Genomic DNA, 16,718 nt, shown 5'->3' on the forward strand with positions numbered 1-16,718 from the left:
AATTTTAATTGGTATCGGAGCAGGTATCCCGCTCTGTTTCTAGGTGAGATTCAGGGAAGATACTTTCTGGAACCATGGACAAGGAAAGGGGATTTATCAATATACCCCCATCTTAGTTGGATCCAATTATGATCATTGGAAGGTAGGGATGATGGCTTTCTTAAAATCTATGGACAACAAGAAACAACTTACTGTTATATTTAAAGCAAATCAAATTGAAAACATAAACAGCGAAATTTGAACTTGTACTATTAAGGAGTTATAGCAAAAACAGATGGGGAGGAATGCAACAGATTATTTATTTGTCCTCCATGTTCTGATGTATAGCGGGAAATTCATGATCATCAAGCTATTGACAAGCTAGAGATCAAATAACAAGAGTCGCGACCGCGCTTTTATTGTTTCCAAGGGAAAAGGGAAAAAGTACGAACAAAACCCAAAAGTAAGAAGTTTTCAAATCAAAACTAATAAAAAGTCAGAGATCACAGGTAAGGGGGTTGGTTACACAGAGGGAAGGTGTTAGCACTCAAAGTGTCCTAGGTACTCCTAGGGAGCCCTTTTTGTGTGCATATGCATTTTGTACAAAGTGATATTTACAAACAAATAGAATAGGGGGGATGAGAGAAGAATTCATTAATTATATTTTTGTGTTTGACAAGACCTTCGGTCTTGTGCCTACGCACCGACATAAAAATGAGGGATCAAAACCTCGTAGTTCGTGATACAAATTTCAAAATGGATGCATTGATTTTAACAAAATTTAAGTTTGAAAGGCACAAAGGCCTAAAATGGTTTGAATGAGTTAGTTATTTTTGGCTTTTGGAAAGTTTAAGTCAAGTATAGTTAAGTCTATTTACAAGTTTGATTTAAGAAAAGAAGTTTGAAAATGCAATGGCATAAGGCCAAAGTTTCTATCTTTTTTTTTGGAAAAAGTGGTTAAAGTTTAGAACAAAAGTAGTTCACACAAAGAAGATTTTGAAAAATGGAGGGAGAGATTTTGAAATTAAAGAAATGGGGAGAAGATGAAGAGATTATCCTATGTATAAAATTAAAAGTTTAGAGTTGAAAAGATCTGACCAAGTGGGTAGCAATCCAATAGACAAGAATGTCAATAGAAACCCAGAATTCCCTTGGAATTTTTAGAATCAAGCAATACACAAATGCAAAATTATATTATCTTGAAGAGCAAGGCATCAAATAAAGATGGCCACATCCAAGCTTATCCATTCCATGATCTTCTTCAAAATAGCCCATATAACAGATGAATTCCACAAGTCACAGGTTCAAAATAACAGCTTCACAATGATCATGTTGCAGATGAACTTAGAGATGTCTTGAATGATGTATCAGATGAAGTTCAAATTGCAAGCACTTGGTTCTTCAACAAGTTGGCATTGGCCAAGTCCAATAGCATAGGAAGTTTGCCTAGATTCTAAGTCTATTTGTCCAAGATCAAGCCAACAGTCCACTCAAAAGTTTTTTAGGGTATTTGTTATTATTATGTACATTAATGGTCAAAGACCACACAAACAAGCAAAGTATACACAAACAAAATATATCACACAATATGGTCCAAATGGACAAAGTGAAAATTGCATTAACATAAACAATTAGAATGATATGAACAATGGCAAATGAAATAGAGTGCTAAAAGTAAATGGCATTAAAGTAAAAGCTTGAAATTAAAAGTTAGTAATTAATAGGTTAGAAGTTAGTATTGTTTTGATTTTGCTTTTCATTTCAAGATATTCTTTGGAGAACACTCAACCCACTTATCACAAGCATGAATCCTTGAGCCAAAACATCTTCCAAAGAAAGGAAAGAAGGCCAAGTTTCCACACAATACCATGAAAAGAGGGGAGACTTACAATCTCACTAACTAGAATGCTTATGCCTTTTATGTCACAAATTTAACGCTATGTTAAGCAATCGTAGTTGGACTTATGTAGAAGTCATAACTATTTGAGGTCGGGCAATAGAATTTGGTGTTAATGCATGTTAGAGACATAGTATAATGGACTATGCTCATGAAACATACCAAACACAAAAATAATATGCAAAAGGTGTGGCCTAATCTCATCCATACTCATGTCAATTTGTCAATCAACTAGCATTAGGACTTTGAGATGTCATAGGCCAAATGGAATGAATGAATGAAGAAGGGGAATGAGATGAAGAGGGAGGGGAATGGATCAAAATACAAATTGGTCAAAGGAGGACTTTTACCAAATTAATATCATCCATTCATTTTGGGAGATGGAATGTACATTCCATCAATCCCCTAAATCCAATGATATTAACTTGACAAAGTCAAATCAACCTTGACCAAGGACCAACTACAAGAGTCAAACATAAACAAAGTCATCACAATTGGCCAACAAATTTATTTGGCATTTATTCAAATTAAAAAAAATACTAAAATAGTGCATTTAAATTAAATATGGTTTGTCCAATTCCTAAAATCTCATCAAAACACCAAAGAAATGGCAATGAGATTTATCATAGTTCAAACAAGGTCAAAGGACCTTGGAGAAAAAATTTCATAATTTTTGGACATTTAATTTTTTTTTAAACAATTAAAACAAATGCAAAATCAATTGGTTCATGAAAAATATTAATAATGATCCAAAAAATAATTTTAATTCAGAATATGAAAGAGAAAAACACTTGAAATTTTTTGGTGAAAGTCCCATATTTTTTTGGATCAATATTGAATTTAATATGAATTATTGAAAATAATGCAATAAAAATGAAAATTAAAATATTAGAAAAAACGTGGACCACTTGATCTCCCTCATAAATTGAGGTGGCAGATCAAGTGGCCAGAAATACGCGTTCTACCATGGTCATTAGTCAGCGCGTTGCAAAATTGGTAATTCAAATGCACGCTCCAGATTAAAACAAATCAAGAGGATCATGTGGCTGTGAGACATGCCAGCGCATGGCCGAAGCTGTAGCTCCGGTCTTTTTCTCCGGTGGACCTCACCGGACTGGTCCACCATCAACCATCACCAAAATTAAAAACAAAGACATGATTTCAAAGTAAAAATGGCACTGAGCTCGAATCTGTCCTCAATTCACTCTAACTCCAAGTATATTGAGAGATACATGGAGTTGAAATTTGAGGTACCTGAACTGAGTTGCTTCGATTTGGCCTCAAAGCAACTCAAACTTCTTGCCTACATTGGTAGGACTTCAGACAACCAAAGAGTCAATAGAATTGAGCAAGAATTTGAGGGAATCGAAGAGATCAAAATTTCTGGAAAACACCTTCAATGGAGGTCTGGATTCAACTGATCTTGATCTTGCTTGTGCTTGATCTTACTCCACTTGCTTGCAGAAGAAGGATTGGAAGCTTACAAGGCTGTGGATTCCTGGAGATTTGAATTTCAAAACAATGGAAATTCAACCTCAAATTCAAATGAATTTCTCAGGTTTATCCTTTGCAAAGTGAGGGTTTGAGATGGGGGATCAAAGCTGGCGCGAGCGTGTGTGAAATTCTGAGCATATGGAGCTCTAATTATAGCCAATTCAGTTGATATTTGCACACTTGAAATGAACTTCCAAAATTAGCAATGTGTGATGCATGAGTGCATGGGCGTGTGCAGGCCCATGAAATCACTTTATCTGATCTATAATTGAGTGTAAGCAAGGCTGAAGTCATGTTGGAATGCTAAGCAATTGTGTATGGATGTTTGAAGTTTGATCCTTGCCAAGTGATGTCACCATGTTTATGCCATATGCAGCCTATGCATTTCTTGTCCAAAATGAATGAATTTGAGCTCTTTGGAAAGGTGAGATCAAGGGGAACAACTTTCATGTTCAACACTTTTTCATTTAGAGCTTGGAACTTGGATAAATTTGAGGTGGAAGTTTGGAAATTTTTGACATATCAAATGTTTTCTAAGTGTCAAGCCATATGTCTCAATATTCCACCTTGCTTAACTTTTTATATGAGCTTCAAATGAGAAACGTGTATTCATAAAAGTTGTAGCTCTATAAAATACCTTCAAAATAGTCACCAATTTCATGTAATTTGGATTTAAAATGATAGAGTTATGCATTTTTGAAGTTTGGAAAAATCACTTGGTCAATGGTATAGGTCAAAAGTGACCTATAATGTAACCTCATATCACATGCTCAAAAAAGTTGAATTAGCTCCCACTCCAAACATAAAAGTTGAAGTAGACACATTGAATTTGATTGTGCAACTTGGAAATATTTAATCTCATAAAAAATGAGCAAGTTATGGCCTTGGGAAGTTGACTTTCAAATTAGGGTTTAGACAAAATGACCTATAATGTTTCAACATAGAAAATGATTTTCCAAGAAAAACTAGATCTAGGTCTCAACATGAAAGTTGTTTGCAATGTCATTTAGAGTAATTTTTATCTTGGAATCATTTTCATATGGTGAAACTTATAGGAGATAGGGTCTAGGGAGACCCAATTTTGATCAGATGAATTCATCTGGCCAACCACCATCAACCAACTTGCTAACTTCCAATTATCTTGACTTTCTTAGCTCATGGTAGATCATATATGCATAAGGTGATGAATTTTGAAGCGTCCCTTTAGAAATTTGATCAATTGGTGAGATAGCTTGTTGGAGAAGTTACTCAAGATACCCAGTCAAATTAGGGTTTCCAAGGCAAATCACCCTCAAACTCTTGAAGAAAACTTGATCAAAATAACATATAGAGATCATTGGGACTCATATGTGATGCTCATAACCATTATTGGATCCATTCTTGGTTGTGCTCTTTGTTCATGAGGGTCTCAAACCCTATATGTGAACTTGATGAATCAATGGAATCATGCCCTTCCTACAAAAGAGTTAGACAAATGCAAAGACATATTTTTGGTATTTTGGTTAGTGAAATGATAAAATACAAGTATGATACAATCACAAAGTGCTTGGTGATCTCTCTCCGAACAAACCCAATGAAGGAGGGGTAAAGAGGATGCCAAGGCATGATCCCAATGCTAATGCTTATGATGAAATTGCATGAGGGATCTTAGGGTCAAAATTGGGGTCTTACATGATGCATAAGCAAAATTCTATGGTGAAACCTTTCAAAAGATGGAACAAGAGATCTCTGCAAAAGACTGGTTTTAAAAAGACATGTTCTAAGGTGGTGACAAGAAAGTTTTGTATCAAGACTCTTAAAACATGTAACAGGTACAAGGAATGCAGAAGGCTCTTTGGCAGTGGAATGAGATGGAAGACCACCTGAATATGCTCAGTTTATGTGTTTCCACCTACTATTGTATGCAATATATGTGCTTCCTTTTTTGTTTATATTTACTATTTTTTTGTCAATTTTTGGCTAAAAGGGGGGAGTAAAGTATTAGTATGTTTTTTGTTTGTCCAGGTGTTATGACACATGTCTTGACATGTTGATTAACATGTTATGATAGGACTGTACAACTGTTAAGGGTTGATTAATTATTGTGGTTTCTCGTTGTATGAACCTATTTATGGGGAACATGATAGCCTGTCATGCTTTTTGGTGTTTTTGCTGTTACTGTTGGAGTTCTGTATGTGCATGATTTTCTGTCATGCATATCTTTGCTGTAATGGATGTTGCTACTACTGTTGGTGCTTGTGTAGATATCAAACTAAATGTTATGACATCTTGCCTGGAGTTTTTTTGGGGGAATTTTGGTTTCTCTTATTTGTGAGGCTTATTTTTATTTTATTGCATATGCCTATGATGTTTGAACTTGGATAATTCATCTTATTTTGGATGTTCCCTTGAGGGGGAGTTCTGATTAGTGTGACATGGGGAGTACAAAACATGTCTGTTATGTAACCACATGATTATCTCTGATATATTTTAGGTTTGCAATTTGTACAAAGTTTACATTTTTTCCATGTAACTCGTGTTTGTGGTTTTATTCCTCTCTCCAGATTTATTGTGCTTTGGTTGTTTTAGCCAAGATTTGCCAAAGGGGGAGATTGTTAGGTCTTTGATTTTATGATTGGACAAGGTGTTATGACATCTTAATCAAATGTGCAGTAGGTGCTGCTTATGTTCCTTGCAGACTGATGTCCTGATAGATGTTATGACATCTTACACCAGTACACATGTACATGTCTACAAGTGTGAATCCTTGAAGATTTGATTTTAAAATGTGAGATTCTGGATGATTGTAGTTCTCCTATATGCGCATCAAATCAAGGATGTTTTAGGAACAATGCAAATTTAATTTGATTTCATAAAAATGATCTTTTGAGACTTTTTAGGAAATATTATAGTCTTGTTCCTATCGTGGAGAAGATCTTGTAGCTGATTTACAAGAGAACATTGGATCTGATTTGAAGAGTCGAAGCCCATACTGCAAGAGTCTATTTATAAGGACTGCCTAAACCTAAATTTTCAAGCAATTCACATTGAAGAAACCATGTGCACAAATAAGGGTTTAGGATTTTGAGAGTTCCATAGGTTTTAGTGTTTGTTTGTACGTCCCTCATGTATCTTTTGATGAATAGAGGTTGACTGATTATACTTGATTGTATATCATGTTATTATTCTCACTCATGAGCTTTTAAGCAAAGAGTTTAGTATTGTTCTTGGACGAAGCTTTTAAGAAAAACAAAGTATTATTTATTGGAAGTGTAATCTTCTGTTTTTGGTTATTGTCACTGGTTTGTGACTTAGGATATCATTATTGTGATTGGAAGTGAGAGGGGGATTCTCATATCTAGAAGGGTTCTAGGTAGAAATTGTATGGGTAATCATTAGGCGATAAGTTGTAAATTGGGATTGTTTAGACCTTGAACTAATACTATTATTGTATTTCCTTCTTGGCTTGGTAGCCCCCAGATGTAGGTGATGTTGCACCAAACTGGGTTAACAATTGATTGTGTCTTTTACCTTCTGCAATTTAATTATGCATAATTACTATTTTGGTAAAAGTGTTTCTGTCAGCAGATGATGTATTAACATATGTCTTGACATTATGTTGTGTGTTGGGACATTTATCTTGACATATGTGTTTAAGTGCTATAATTTCAATTGGTATCAGAGCAAACATCTTGGTCTATCTCTAGGTGAGGTTCAGGGAAGATACTTTCTGGCACCATGGACAAGGAAAGAGGATTTATCAGTATACCCCCCATCTTAGATGGATCCAATTATGATTATTGGAAGGTATGGGTGATAGATTTCTTAAAATCTATGGACAAGAATAAACAACTTATTGTTATGTTTAAAGCAAATCAAATTGAAAACATAAACAACGGGATTGGAACTTGCACTATTGAGAAGTTATAGCAAAAACAGATGGGGAAGAATGCAACAGATTCTTTATCTGTCCTCCATGTTCTGATGCATAAGCAAAGTGCTATGGTGAAACCTGTCAAAAGATGGAACAAGAGATCTCTGCAAAAGACTGGTTTCAAGAAGACTGTTCTGAGGTGGTGACAAGGAAGTTTTATGTCAACACTCTTAAAACATGTAACAGGTGCAAGGAATGCAGAAGGCTCTTTGACAGGGTCAAGAGATGGAAGACCACCTGAATATGCTCAATTTATGTGTTTCCATCTGCTATTGTGTGCAATATATGTGCTTCAATTTTTGTTTACATTTACTATATTTTTTTGGGTCAATTTTTGGCTAAAAAGGGGGAGTAAAGTGTTAGTATGTTTTTTGTTTGTCCTGGTGTTATGACACATGTCTTAACATGTTGATTAACATGTTGCGATAGGACTGTACAACTGTTAAAGGTTGATTAATTATTGTGGTTGCTTGTTGTATGCAACTATTTATGGGGAGCATGATAGTATGTCATGATTTTTGGTGTTTTTGTTGTTGCTGCTGAAGTTCTGTATGTGCATGATTTTCTGTCATGCCTGTCTTTGCTGTAATGGATGATGCTACTACTGTTGGTGCTTGTGGAAATGTCAAACCAAATGTTCTGACATCTTTCTTGGATTTTTTTTAAAGAACTTTGATTTCTCTTATTTGTGAGGCTTATTTTTCTTCTGCTGCATATGCCTCTAATGTTTGAACTTGGATAATTCATAGTGTTTTGGATGTTCCCTTGAGGGGGAATCCTGATTATGTGTGTGTGTGTGGGGGGGGGGGGGAGTACAGAACATGTCTCTTATGTAACTACATGATTATCTCTGATATATTTTAGGTTTGCAGTTTGTACAAAGTTTACATGTTTCCCATGTAACTCGTGTTTGTGGTTTTATTCCTCTCTCCAGATTTATTGTGCTTTGGTTGTTTTAGCCACAATTTTACAAAGGGGGAGATTATTAGGTCTGTGATTTTATGATTGGAAACAATTTTGGTAAAACATGTATCACAACCTAATGTTGAACAAGGTGTCATGACATCTTGATCAAATGTGCAGCAGGTGCTGCTTATGTTCCTTACAAACTGATGTCCTGATAGATGTTATGACATCTTACACCACTACACCTGTACATGTCTGCAAGTGTGAATCCTTGAAGATTTGATTTTAAAATGTGAGATTCTGGATGATTCTAGTTCTCCTATATGTGCAACAAATCAAAGATGTTTTAGGAATAATGCAAATTTGATTTGATTTCATAAAAATGATCTTTTGAGACTTTTTAGGAAATATTATAGATTTGTTCCTATTATTATGGAGAAGATCTTGCAGTTGTTTTATAATAGAATATTGGATCTGATTTGAAGAGTCCAAGCCCATACTGCAAGACTCTATTTATAAGGACTGCCTAAACCTAAATTTTCAAGCAATTCACATTGAAGAAATCGTGTGCACAAATAAGGGTTTAGGGTTTTGAGAGTTCCTTAGGTTTTAGTGTTTGTTTGTACGTCTGTCATGTATCTTTTGATGCATAGAGGTTGACTGATTGTACTTGATTGTATATCAAGTTATTATTCTCACTCATGAGCTTTTAAGCCAAGAGTTAAGTATTGTTCTTGGTTGAAGCTTTTAAGCCAAACCAAGTATTGTTTATTGGAAGTGTAATCTTCTGTTTTAGGTTATTGTCACCGGTTTGTGACTTAGGATATCACTACGGTGATTGGAAGTGAGAGGGGGATTCTCATATCTAGAAGGGTTCTAGGTAGAAATTTCATGGGTAATGATTAGGTGATAAGTTGTAAATTGGGATTGTTTAGGCTTTGAACTAATATTATTAGTGGATTTCCTTCCTGGCTTGGTAGCCCTCAGATGTAGGTGGCGTTGCACCGAAATGGGTTAACAATTGATTGTGTCTTTTACCATCTAGAATTTAATTCTGCATATTACTACTACTTGTTAAAAGTGTTTCTATCAGCAGATGATGTCTAAACATCTGTCTTGACATTGTGTTATGTGTTGGGACATCAGTGTTGCCATTTGTGTTTAAGTGTCACAATTTCAAAAAATAAAAATAAAAATTGTATGTGCTAGCATTCAAACTCATTACAAGACTTCACTTTTCACCATGGTTGGAAGGTCCAACCGTGGTGACAAATGTCTTAAAAATAATTAAAAAACAAAATTCTAGGTGCTAGGATTCGAACTCATGACCAGACGCCGATTTTCACCACGATTGGTACCTATGACCGTTGTGAAATATCTTTTAGTAAATACCAAAAAAATAAAAGCGCCAAAAAAATAATAATATTATCACGGTTATTAGGAAGATCATTGTAAAATGGGTGTTACGAAAAGTCTATTTTGTAGTAGTTATTGTCATCATCAAAATGAACTAATGATTATACCTGAAACACATATATCCATATTCTCTTTCTTTTTTATTATGACAACACATATCTAAAGTAGGTGGTAAATATGGAAAAGGATATATAATAATTTGGAGTGATTAAACTCATTCTCACTGATAAAGACCATATATTCTACTCTCCATGAGAGTATACTTCTTCCCTTTTGTCATTATTAAAATTTTAGGTAAATGAATAACACAAGAACATAAACCACATATGAATTTGGAAGAAACCAACTTATAATTAAATTAAAGTGAGAACTAATCTAAAATTTAAGGATTCCTAAATAAAAGAGTTACAAAGGGAAGACATATAAGCATACAAATAAAGAAAAAACAAAAAATTAATTAAACACTTAAAAGCGACTGAGTGTTAAACATCGACGTTATTCTAGAGCTAGCAAGCTTGTGAGCCATGTAATCAACTTTGGCATCTATCTAGTTTAAGGTTCTGGCGTGAGCTTGCTAGTTGTTGATGATGGTATTGAGGAGAGTTTCAGTAGGTAGAGTATAAGGAATCTCATAGTCAAAATCCTTCAAATTTGAAGGTCTTGTTTGTTGCTGAGTTGATGTTTATTGACAATGAGCTTTCTTTATTGCTTTGAAGCCTTTATGCCCCAAGACCCATTTTTATCTTCATCACCTGCCCTAGGTTGTGTCTTTCTATTTTGACTAAATTACCAATCAAAGATAGAATCTAACAAGTGTTAGAATTTTCATAATCACGCCTACATATGATAACCAAGAATTTTCCTTCCTCCAACACACAATCATATGGTAAATCACCCCACTAGCCCAATTGGTTTTGAAATTGTTGTATAGTAGACATGTCATTACCACATCAGTTTTTGATACTTGTTCAAGATTGAATTTCCTTGTGATGACAATGTGGGTCGCCATATAGTGAATGAGATGAATACTTTGAATCACATATCCCACGGTGATGGAGTCACATATCCAATATAAGAGTGTAGAAAGATAATCAAAGTCATCAATATATTCAGGTAACTCAATAATGAAGAGAGATTAAGAGCAGAGAAGATCACAAACAAAAATAAATTCTTCATAGGAGAGAGAAATTTCATGCTTACATACCTCTGATTTGATAACTCCGTCTTCATAGTCGGAATTAGAGTAAAACTCCTCACCAACTATGGGAACATCTCTTATAGTTTATTGTAGGTGAGATTCTTCATACTAGCTTGGACGAAGACATTGAAAATTCAAACCCTACATAAACACTTCATCCACATAATGTGTATGGATGAGATATTTTCCAGCAAAATGTTTATCAAACCTTTTTTCTTACTATTGGAATGAGAATTCATTTGAGCCATAGGCAGAAGAGAATAAACTTACAAAGGTTTAGACTCTTTTTGGTGTCATTGATGATGATAATGATGACACAAAAGTAGCCTAGGTACTAACAACCAGAGCTGTTACACAAGATAAATTCAAGAACCTACAACCAGAGTTTTTACATAAGATAAATTAAAAAACTTACAAACTGAGCTTTAATACAAACTTACCTTAAGAGCCTACAAATTCTTTAAAATACTCCCATAACTATAATTAATAAGGGTATTGTAATAAATTATAGTATTTCTGTTTCAAAATAAGTATTATATTTTAGTAAGCCACGTGTACCGGTGTAACCATCTATTGTCGCACGACACAAAAGAAACTCACTGCAAACTAATTCCGATATTCTTTTCACTCTCTCACTCACTTTTTACCATCATTCAGATCAGCAACAACCCAAAATGGCTTACACCGATCACGGCGGCGATCGGAGAACGAACCGGAACCTCCATTCTTCAAACCGACACTGCCGCATTGTTATCCTTCTCCTCACTTTCCATTCAATCATCAACCTCGTCTGTGCTTCCATTCACGACTACCAAAACGAAACCTTTATCCGTCGTGCTAATTCGTTTTTCTTCCACGGTGGTAGTGAAGGTCTTTACGCTTCTAAACCTATCTCCTTCAATAACTCTTTGTCTTCGCAAGATAACCTCCCCACTGGTAAATCCTTCATCAGGTACTATTACTAATGCTTCTATTTCTAAACCGTTTTCAATCTTTGATTTGATCCGTTTGGTTCAACACAAATGAAAACTCGCAAATTGGGGTTTCGTTTTTTCTTGCTACATTTCGATGTTTTTTTGGTCACCTTTTCTATGTATGATTAAAAAAAACTTTTTTTTTGTTATATGTATTGGAAGCCCCAATTTTGGTAAATGTGAAATGTTGATTGAGTAAGTGCCTAAGATGACATGAACATTTTGATTTTCTTATCATCTGCATTTCAATTTAATGAAATTGTAGCTCAAATGTCATTGTCATTTTAGATTCTGTTCTATCACATACTGAGTGTTAGAAACCAGTAATAGTTTGATAAGTGAATGAAACCTCGGGTTGGCCAGGCTTGAGTCATGAGAGTGTGCTCCTCTCAAGATCTCAGGTTCGAATTCCGCTAGGTGCTAACAATTCATGTGTTGGGTCAGGTCGATAGCTCTGGCTTTAAATGGGCTCCCGCAAGTGGACGGTGAGATTGGTCCTCTTTAATTAGTCGGTCGCAAGGCTTGATACCAAGTTTTAAAAAAAAAAGTGGTTGAATGCAACCACATATTTCAATGTCATCTAAAGTTCCAATTTAGGTCACATTATTTCACACATCAATAAATGAAGAGCCTAATGTGACATTTAATATGAATAAGAGAGTGTCATATTTATTAGAACAGACATTTAATATGAATGAGAGGGTATCATATTTATTAGAACAGACATCGAGTGATAACAAAATAGAAATAGCATAGCATTGGTCTATAGCCTTTCTCTTGTATTGAGGATATCTAGTTGGAAGAGGAGAACTCACCTTGTATGTCACATTGTTACAAAAACTAAAGACTCTTTGTTAGTAAATTTAAGTTGATTAAATATGGCATAGGTAAGAAGAGTTTTAAATTTTTATATGCTAATGTTTATGTTAGGTTTGAGTCTATAAACTTTCGAAGAACAAAAGAATCTGCTCAGATGGCAAGTGCGATGCAGCAAAAGACTGGTTTGGTTGAAGCTATAATAATTAGGGTCAAAGATAGGAATAACATCGGGGGGGTTTCTTTGAACTCTGATGCTATATGCTGCACTCCAGAGCTTGCTAAAGAAGGTTCTTGTAAGTTAGGAGAGGTTATCATCCGTGAGAACACCGATGAACCGAATGGGCCGAAACGCTTGCAGACGTTTTTTGAAGGACAGAATGAAGAGACTCATATGGTTATGCAAACTGTTGACATCAATAGTACTGGAATGTATTATTTGTATTTCATGTTTTGTGATCCTCAACTGAAGGACACTGTGATTTCTGGAAGAACTGTTTGGAGAAATCCAAATGGTTATTTACCCGGGAAGATGACGCCATTGATGACATTCTATGGTTTGATGTCTTTGGCTTACCTTTTTCTCGGTCTTATCTGGTTTCTCTGGTTTGTACAGTATTGGAAAGATGTGATCCAATTGCATTACCACATTACTGCAGTTATTGGCCTTGGTATGTGTGAAATGGCCTTGTGGTATTTTGAGTATGCAAATTTCAATTCTACGGGAAGCAGGCCGATGATAATTACAGTTTGGGCTGTGACTTTCACTGCTGTCAAGAAGACAGTGTCGCGGCTTCTTCTTTTGGTTGTTTCTATGGGTTACGGAGTTGTCCGTCCAACGCTTGGTGGTCTAACCACAAAAGTCCTTCTTCTTGGTGTGGTGTATTTTGTGGCCTCAGAAGCACTTGAGCTGGTGGAACATCTCGGCAATATTAATGACTTCTCTGGAAAAGCTAGGCTTTTCTTGGTGCTGCCTGTGGCTCTGTTGGATGCTTGCTTTATCCTTTGGATCTTTTCATCATTATCTAAAACCTTGGAGAAGCTTCAGGTAAGTTAATATGCATTAATTGCCCCGGTCCTTGCTATCATTCATGCACGGATATGTCTCCCTTACTTGTTAGCATGTAAGAGAGACAACATTTCCATGAGCTCAAGTCCAATCTATAAATTTCTTGACTAGGTTCGGGTTTGACAATTTGTGTTGACTAATTCTTATTGTGACATGCCTACCAAAGTATTATTATGGGCTAACATAGGAATGAAATAAAACCATGTTCGAATAAACAACTTAATTAATTAAGCAGTTATTGCATATGCACTTATCATATAAGTGCTTATGTATACACTATTTCTATAAGAAGCGATGAAATGAATGCAAACTGTCTTTTATAGGCTATAAGCTTTGTTCATTAGCTATCCTGGAGAGCTTATGGAAATCAACTAAAAACAGCTAATGGATCAGTCTCACAAGCACTTATGCTAGTAGATAAGCTCAAAGTACACTTATGAAATATCTTCAGGAGGCTAAGCATAAGTCAATCTAAACAAGCACTAAGTACACTAAGGAAATATCTTGTGTGTTTTTAGAAATTATGGTGCTCCTAGGATGGATTAAAAGCCATTAACAGTGGAATGGACAGAGCTTCAAACTAAGATCGTTGTTTTCTTGGAGATTCTTGTGCATTTCCCCTCTTAAATAGAAAAATAAATTGTATTTTGGTAGCTTGCTGGTCAAATAAAAATGATTGTGTTGTGTCCATTTGTTGATTATATGTACAGATTCGGAAAAGTACAGGAAAACTTGAGCTGTACAGGAAATTTACAAATTCTCTTGCAGTGACGGTTCTGCTATCAGTAATATGGATTGGTTATGAGGTAGTCTTTTGTTTCTTTACTAATTTCTATCTTCCTTATTTCCCCCTTAACACGTTAAATTCGACTAACTTGTCAAATAGTTCCTAGGAGATTAGCTCCTGATTAACCAGGAGAAATGTATTGTTCATAGTTTTGGTTTATTTTTTATTCTAATAATAACTACTATTATCTCATCTCAGGAACTGATTTATTCTTGTTTCAGTTGTACTTCAATGCGTCAGACCCTTTAGGTGAACTGTGGCGAAGAGCTTGGGCGATCCCGGCTTTCTGGACTCTGCTTTCTTATGCTCTCCTGATACTGATCTGCATTCTCTGGGTTCCATCTCGAAATCCAACCAGGTATAGTCTAGCTTTTCTACTGCTCACTTGTGGAAGCAAAAAACATAAAAAAGAATGGTATACATTAAACAATTCTGACATAGTTTTTGAAATAAACTTAAGCTTGGTTCTTTATGTCTATTAGAAAGGTATAAAATATTTATCATTTCATGAACATTCTAGCTCAATACTCTAGCCAAAATCAATGAATATACAACACGAGTTTTGAGGGTATAGATTAAGAAGAAATCATGTTAGAAGGATGATTTTGAAATATGGACTTGCGGCCATAGTTTTAAATTGTGGTTAGGCTCCTTTATAATGCGGGAAAATGTCTGCAAAGATGTTTGTTGTGGAGACTTTTAAACCATTTAAATTGTGGATGCAGTTTCGATTGCAGTCTGCAATCTAGAACCATGTTTGCAGCTAACAAGATTGAAAATCAGCTGATTATACTTGATTGTTACACTGACATATGGGGTAATTTGATCGATGTAGTCGATCCCACTTAATGCCATAAGACTTTATTGTTGTTGTTGTTGCTGCTGTTACACTGTCATAACAAGTTACATTTTATGATGATTTTTTTTTTGCAGGTATTCGTACTCGGAAGAGACAGGGGATGACTTTGATGACGAGGCTGTCACAGCTGTTGGAAGTGGAGTTAAGGTCTCTGGAGAAATGGCTACCATGCTAGAAAGAAAAGATAGAAAGGCATCACTTACATCACTTGTAGATCATCATCATGTATTTGGAGTTATTGAAGATCTAGAGGAAGACAAGAGGGAGTGATTTGGTCCCAAATTCTTTAATCACTTTGTCTCTTTCTTCACTTGGGAGGGCTAAAAAAGATATCAACATGGAGAAGCAACATGAGAGAGGGAAAGAGTTAAAATCATCATTATTCAATGGCCATTCAGCTTCTAAATTTGAGGTGGTTCTGTGAGTTTTTCAGGATGGATATTCAGTTGACAGCAACCAAAATCTAACTGGTTGTGTGAATGGTAAGGTTGGCAGAAATTATTGCCTAGTAATATTGTCCCTTGTAACTAGTTAGTTACCTCAGCATGGCTCAAGTAACTTTGAACCTAGTACTGCTTACCTTTTTATAAGCTCAATTTTGGCATTGTTACAGAAATTTAAGAAGGTAGGAAAATGTTATCTTGTCATTTGAGGTTAGTTAGTCTCTATGGAGATTATAGTATATGGACTGGATTGCAATAAATTACATCTTATAAAAGAATCATTAAAAAGAAAAAGAGAAACCAAACAAAGGAGTACAAAGTCTTTAAACTCTAGAAAGATATAGGTTGAGGCATTGTAACATTGATGCTAAAACAATTGGTACAATTGGCGCGACTCTATTATGCCGAAAGAGAAATCTACATTATCAACTGTTTAGTTATTTAGGCGTTGTTCTGTTCGACTATTAGAATGCTATAACGTGTATCAATATTGACATGGATAATGTTGTAGAAGGATAGTTGATAATTTGAATACATGACTAAAATATATATAAGTGATCATTAGTGTGCATGTCGTTATAGTAGTTGCAATCTAATCCCAACATCTTTCTATCATTATTAAAACTCAATTTTTTTACTTTTTTTTTTAGTACACAAACAATTTCTCTAATCAAAATTGAAAAACCAATTTCACTTTAAATAGTAAAGATTGCTCATAAACTGTTTGCAGCATTAGTCCTTGTGGAGGCGATATAAAATACTCACATTTTTTCATAACAACTATAAGTTCATCACAATGGATCTATTACCAAGGACGAGTGTTTAGATAGTACAAGCTTATTAGTAATTTTGTGTATTTTATTTATATTGTATATATAATTTTAGTTTGTTATCCATGTTATTACTAACTTGTTTTCTTTCGGTTCAAAAGAACTTACGTTCTGTTTCTCAAGAAGTGAGTGGTAAT

At 35.0% G+C, this 16,718-nt stretch overlaps 1 protein-coding gene across 1 annotated transcript; it reads left to right on the top strand.

The window, feature by feature from the left end:
- The first annotated feature begins 11,363 nt into the window (after positions 1-11,363).
- Positions 11,364-16,011, top strand: LOC127118631 (uncharacterized). The gene is made up of 5 exons (XM_051048861.1): positions 11,364-11,755; positions 12,708-13,641; positions 14,373-14,468; positions 14,671-14,807; positions 15,383-16,011. Exons 1-5 carry the CDS (start codon positions 11,478-11,480, stop codon positions 15,576-15,578), a joined length of 1,641 nt encoding a protein of 546 aa, XP_050904818.1. The 5' UTR covers positions 11,364-11,477; the 3' UTR covers positions 15,579-16,011.
- Positions 16,012-16,718: the final 707 nt, after the last annotated feature.

This window comes from Lathyrus oleraceus, chromosome 2 (assembly GCF_024323335.1).
Source record: "Lathyrus oleraceus cultivar Zhongwan6 chromosome 2, CAAS_Psat_ZW6_1.0, whole genome shotgun sequence".
Taxonomy (NCBI): Eukaryota; Viridiplantae; Streptophyta; class Magnoliopsida; order Fabales; family Fabaceae; genus Lathyrus; species Lathyrus oleraceus.

Bases quoted from the DNA above. Each gene is read 5' to 3' on its own strand.
- LOC127118631 (XM_051048861.1), top strand. From the start codon at position 11,478: ATGGCTTACACCGATCACGGCGGCGATCGGAGAACGAACCGGAACCTC. The intron at 13,642-14,372 runs GTAAGTTAATAT...TTATATGTACAG, and splicing joins AAACCTTGGAGAAGCTTCAG to ATTCGGAAAAGTACAGGAAA. The intron at 14,808-15,382 runs GTATAGTCTAGC...TTTTTTTTGCAG, and splicing joins CCATCTCGAAATCCAACCAG to GTATTCGTACTCGGAAGAGA.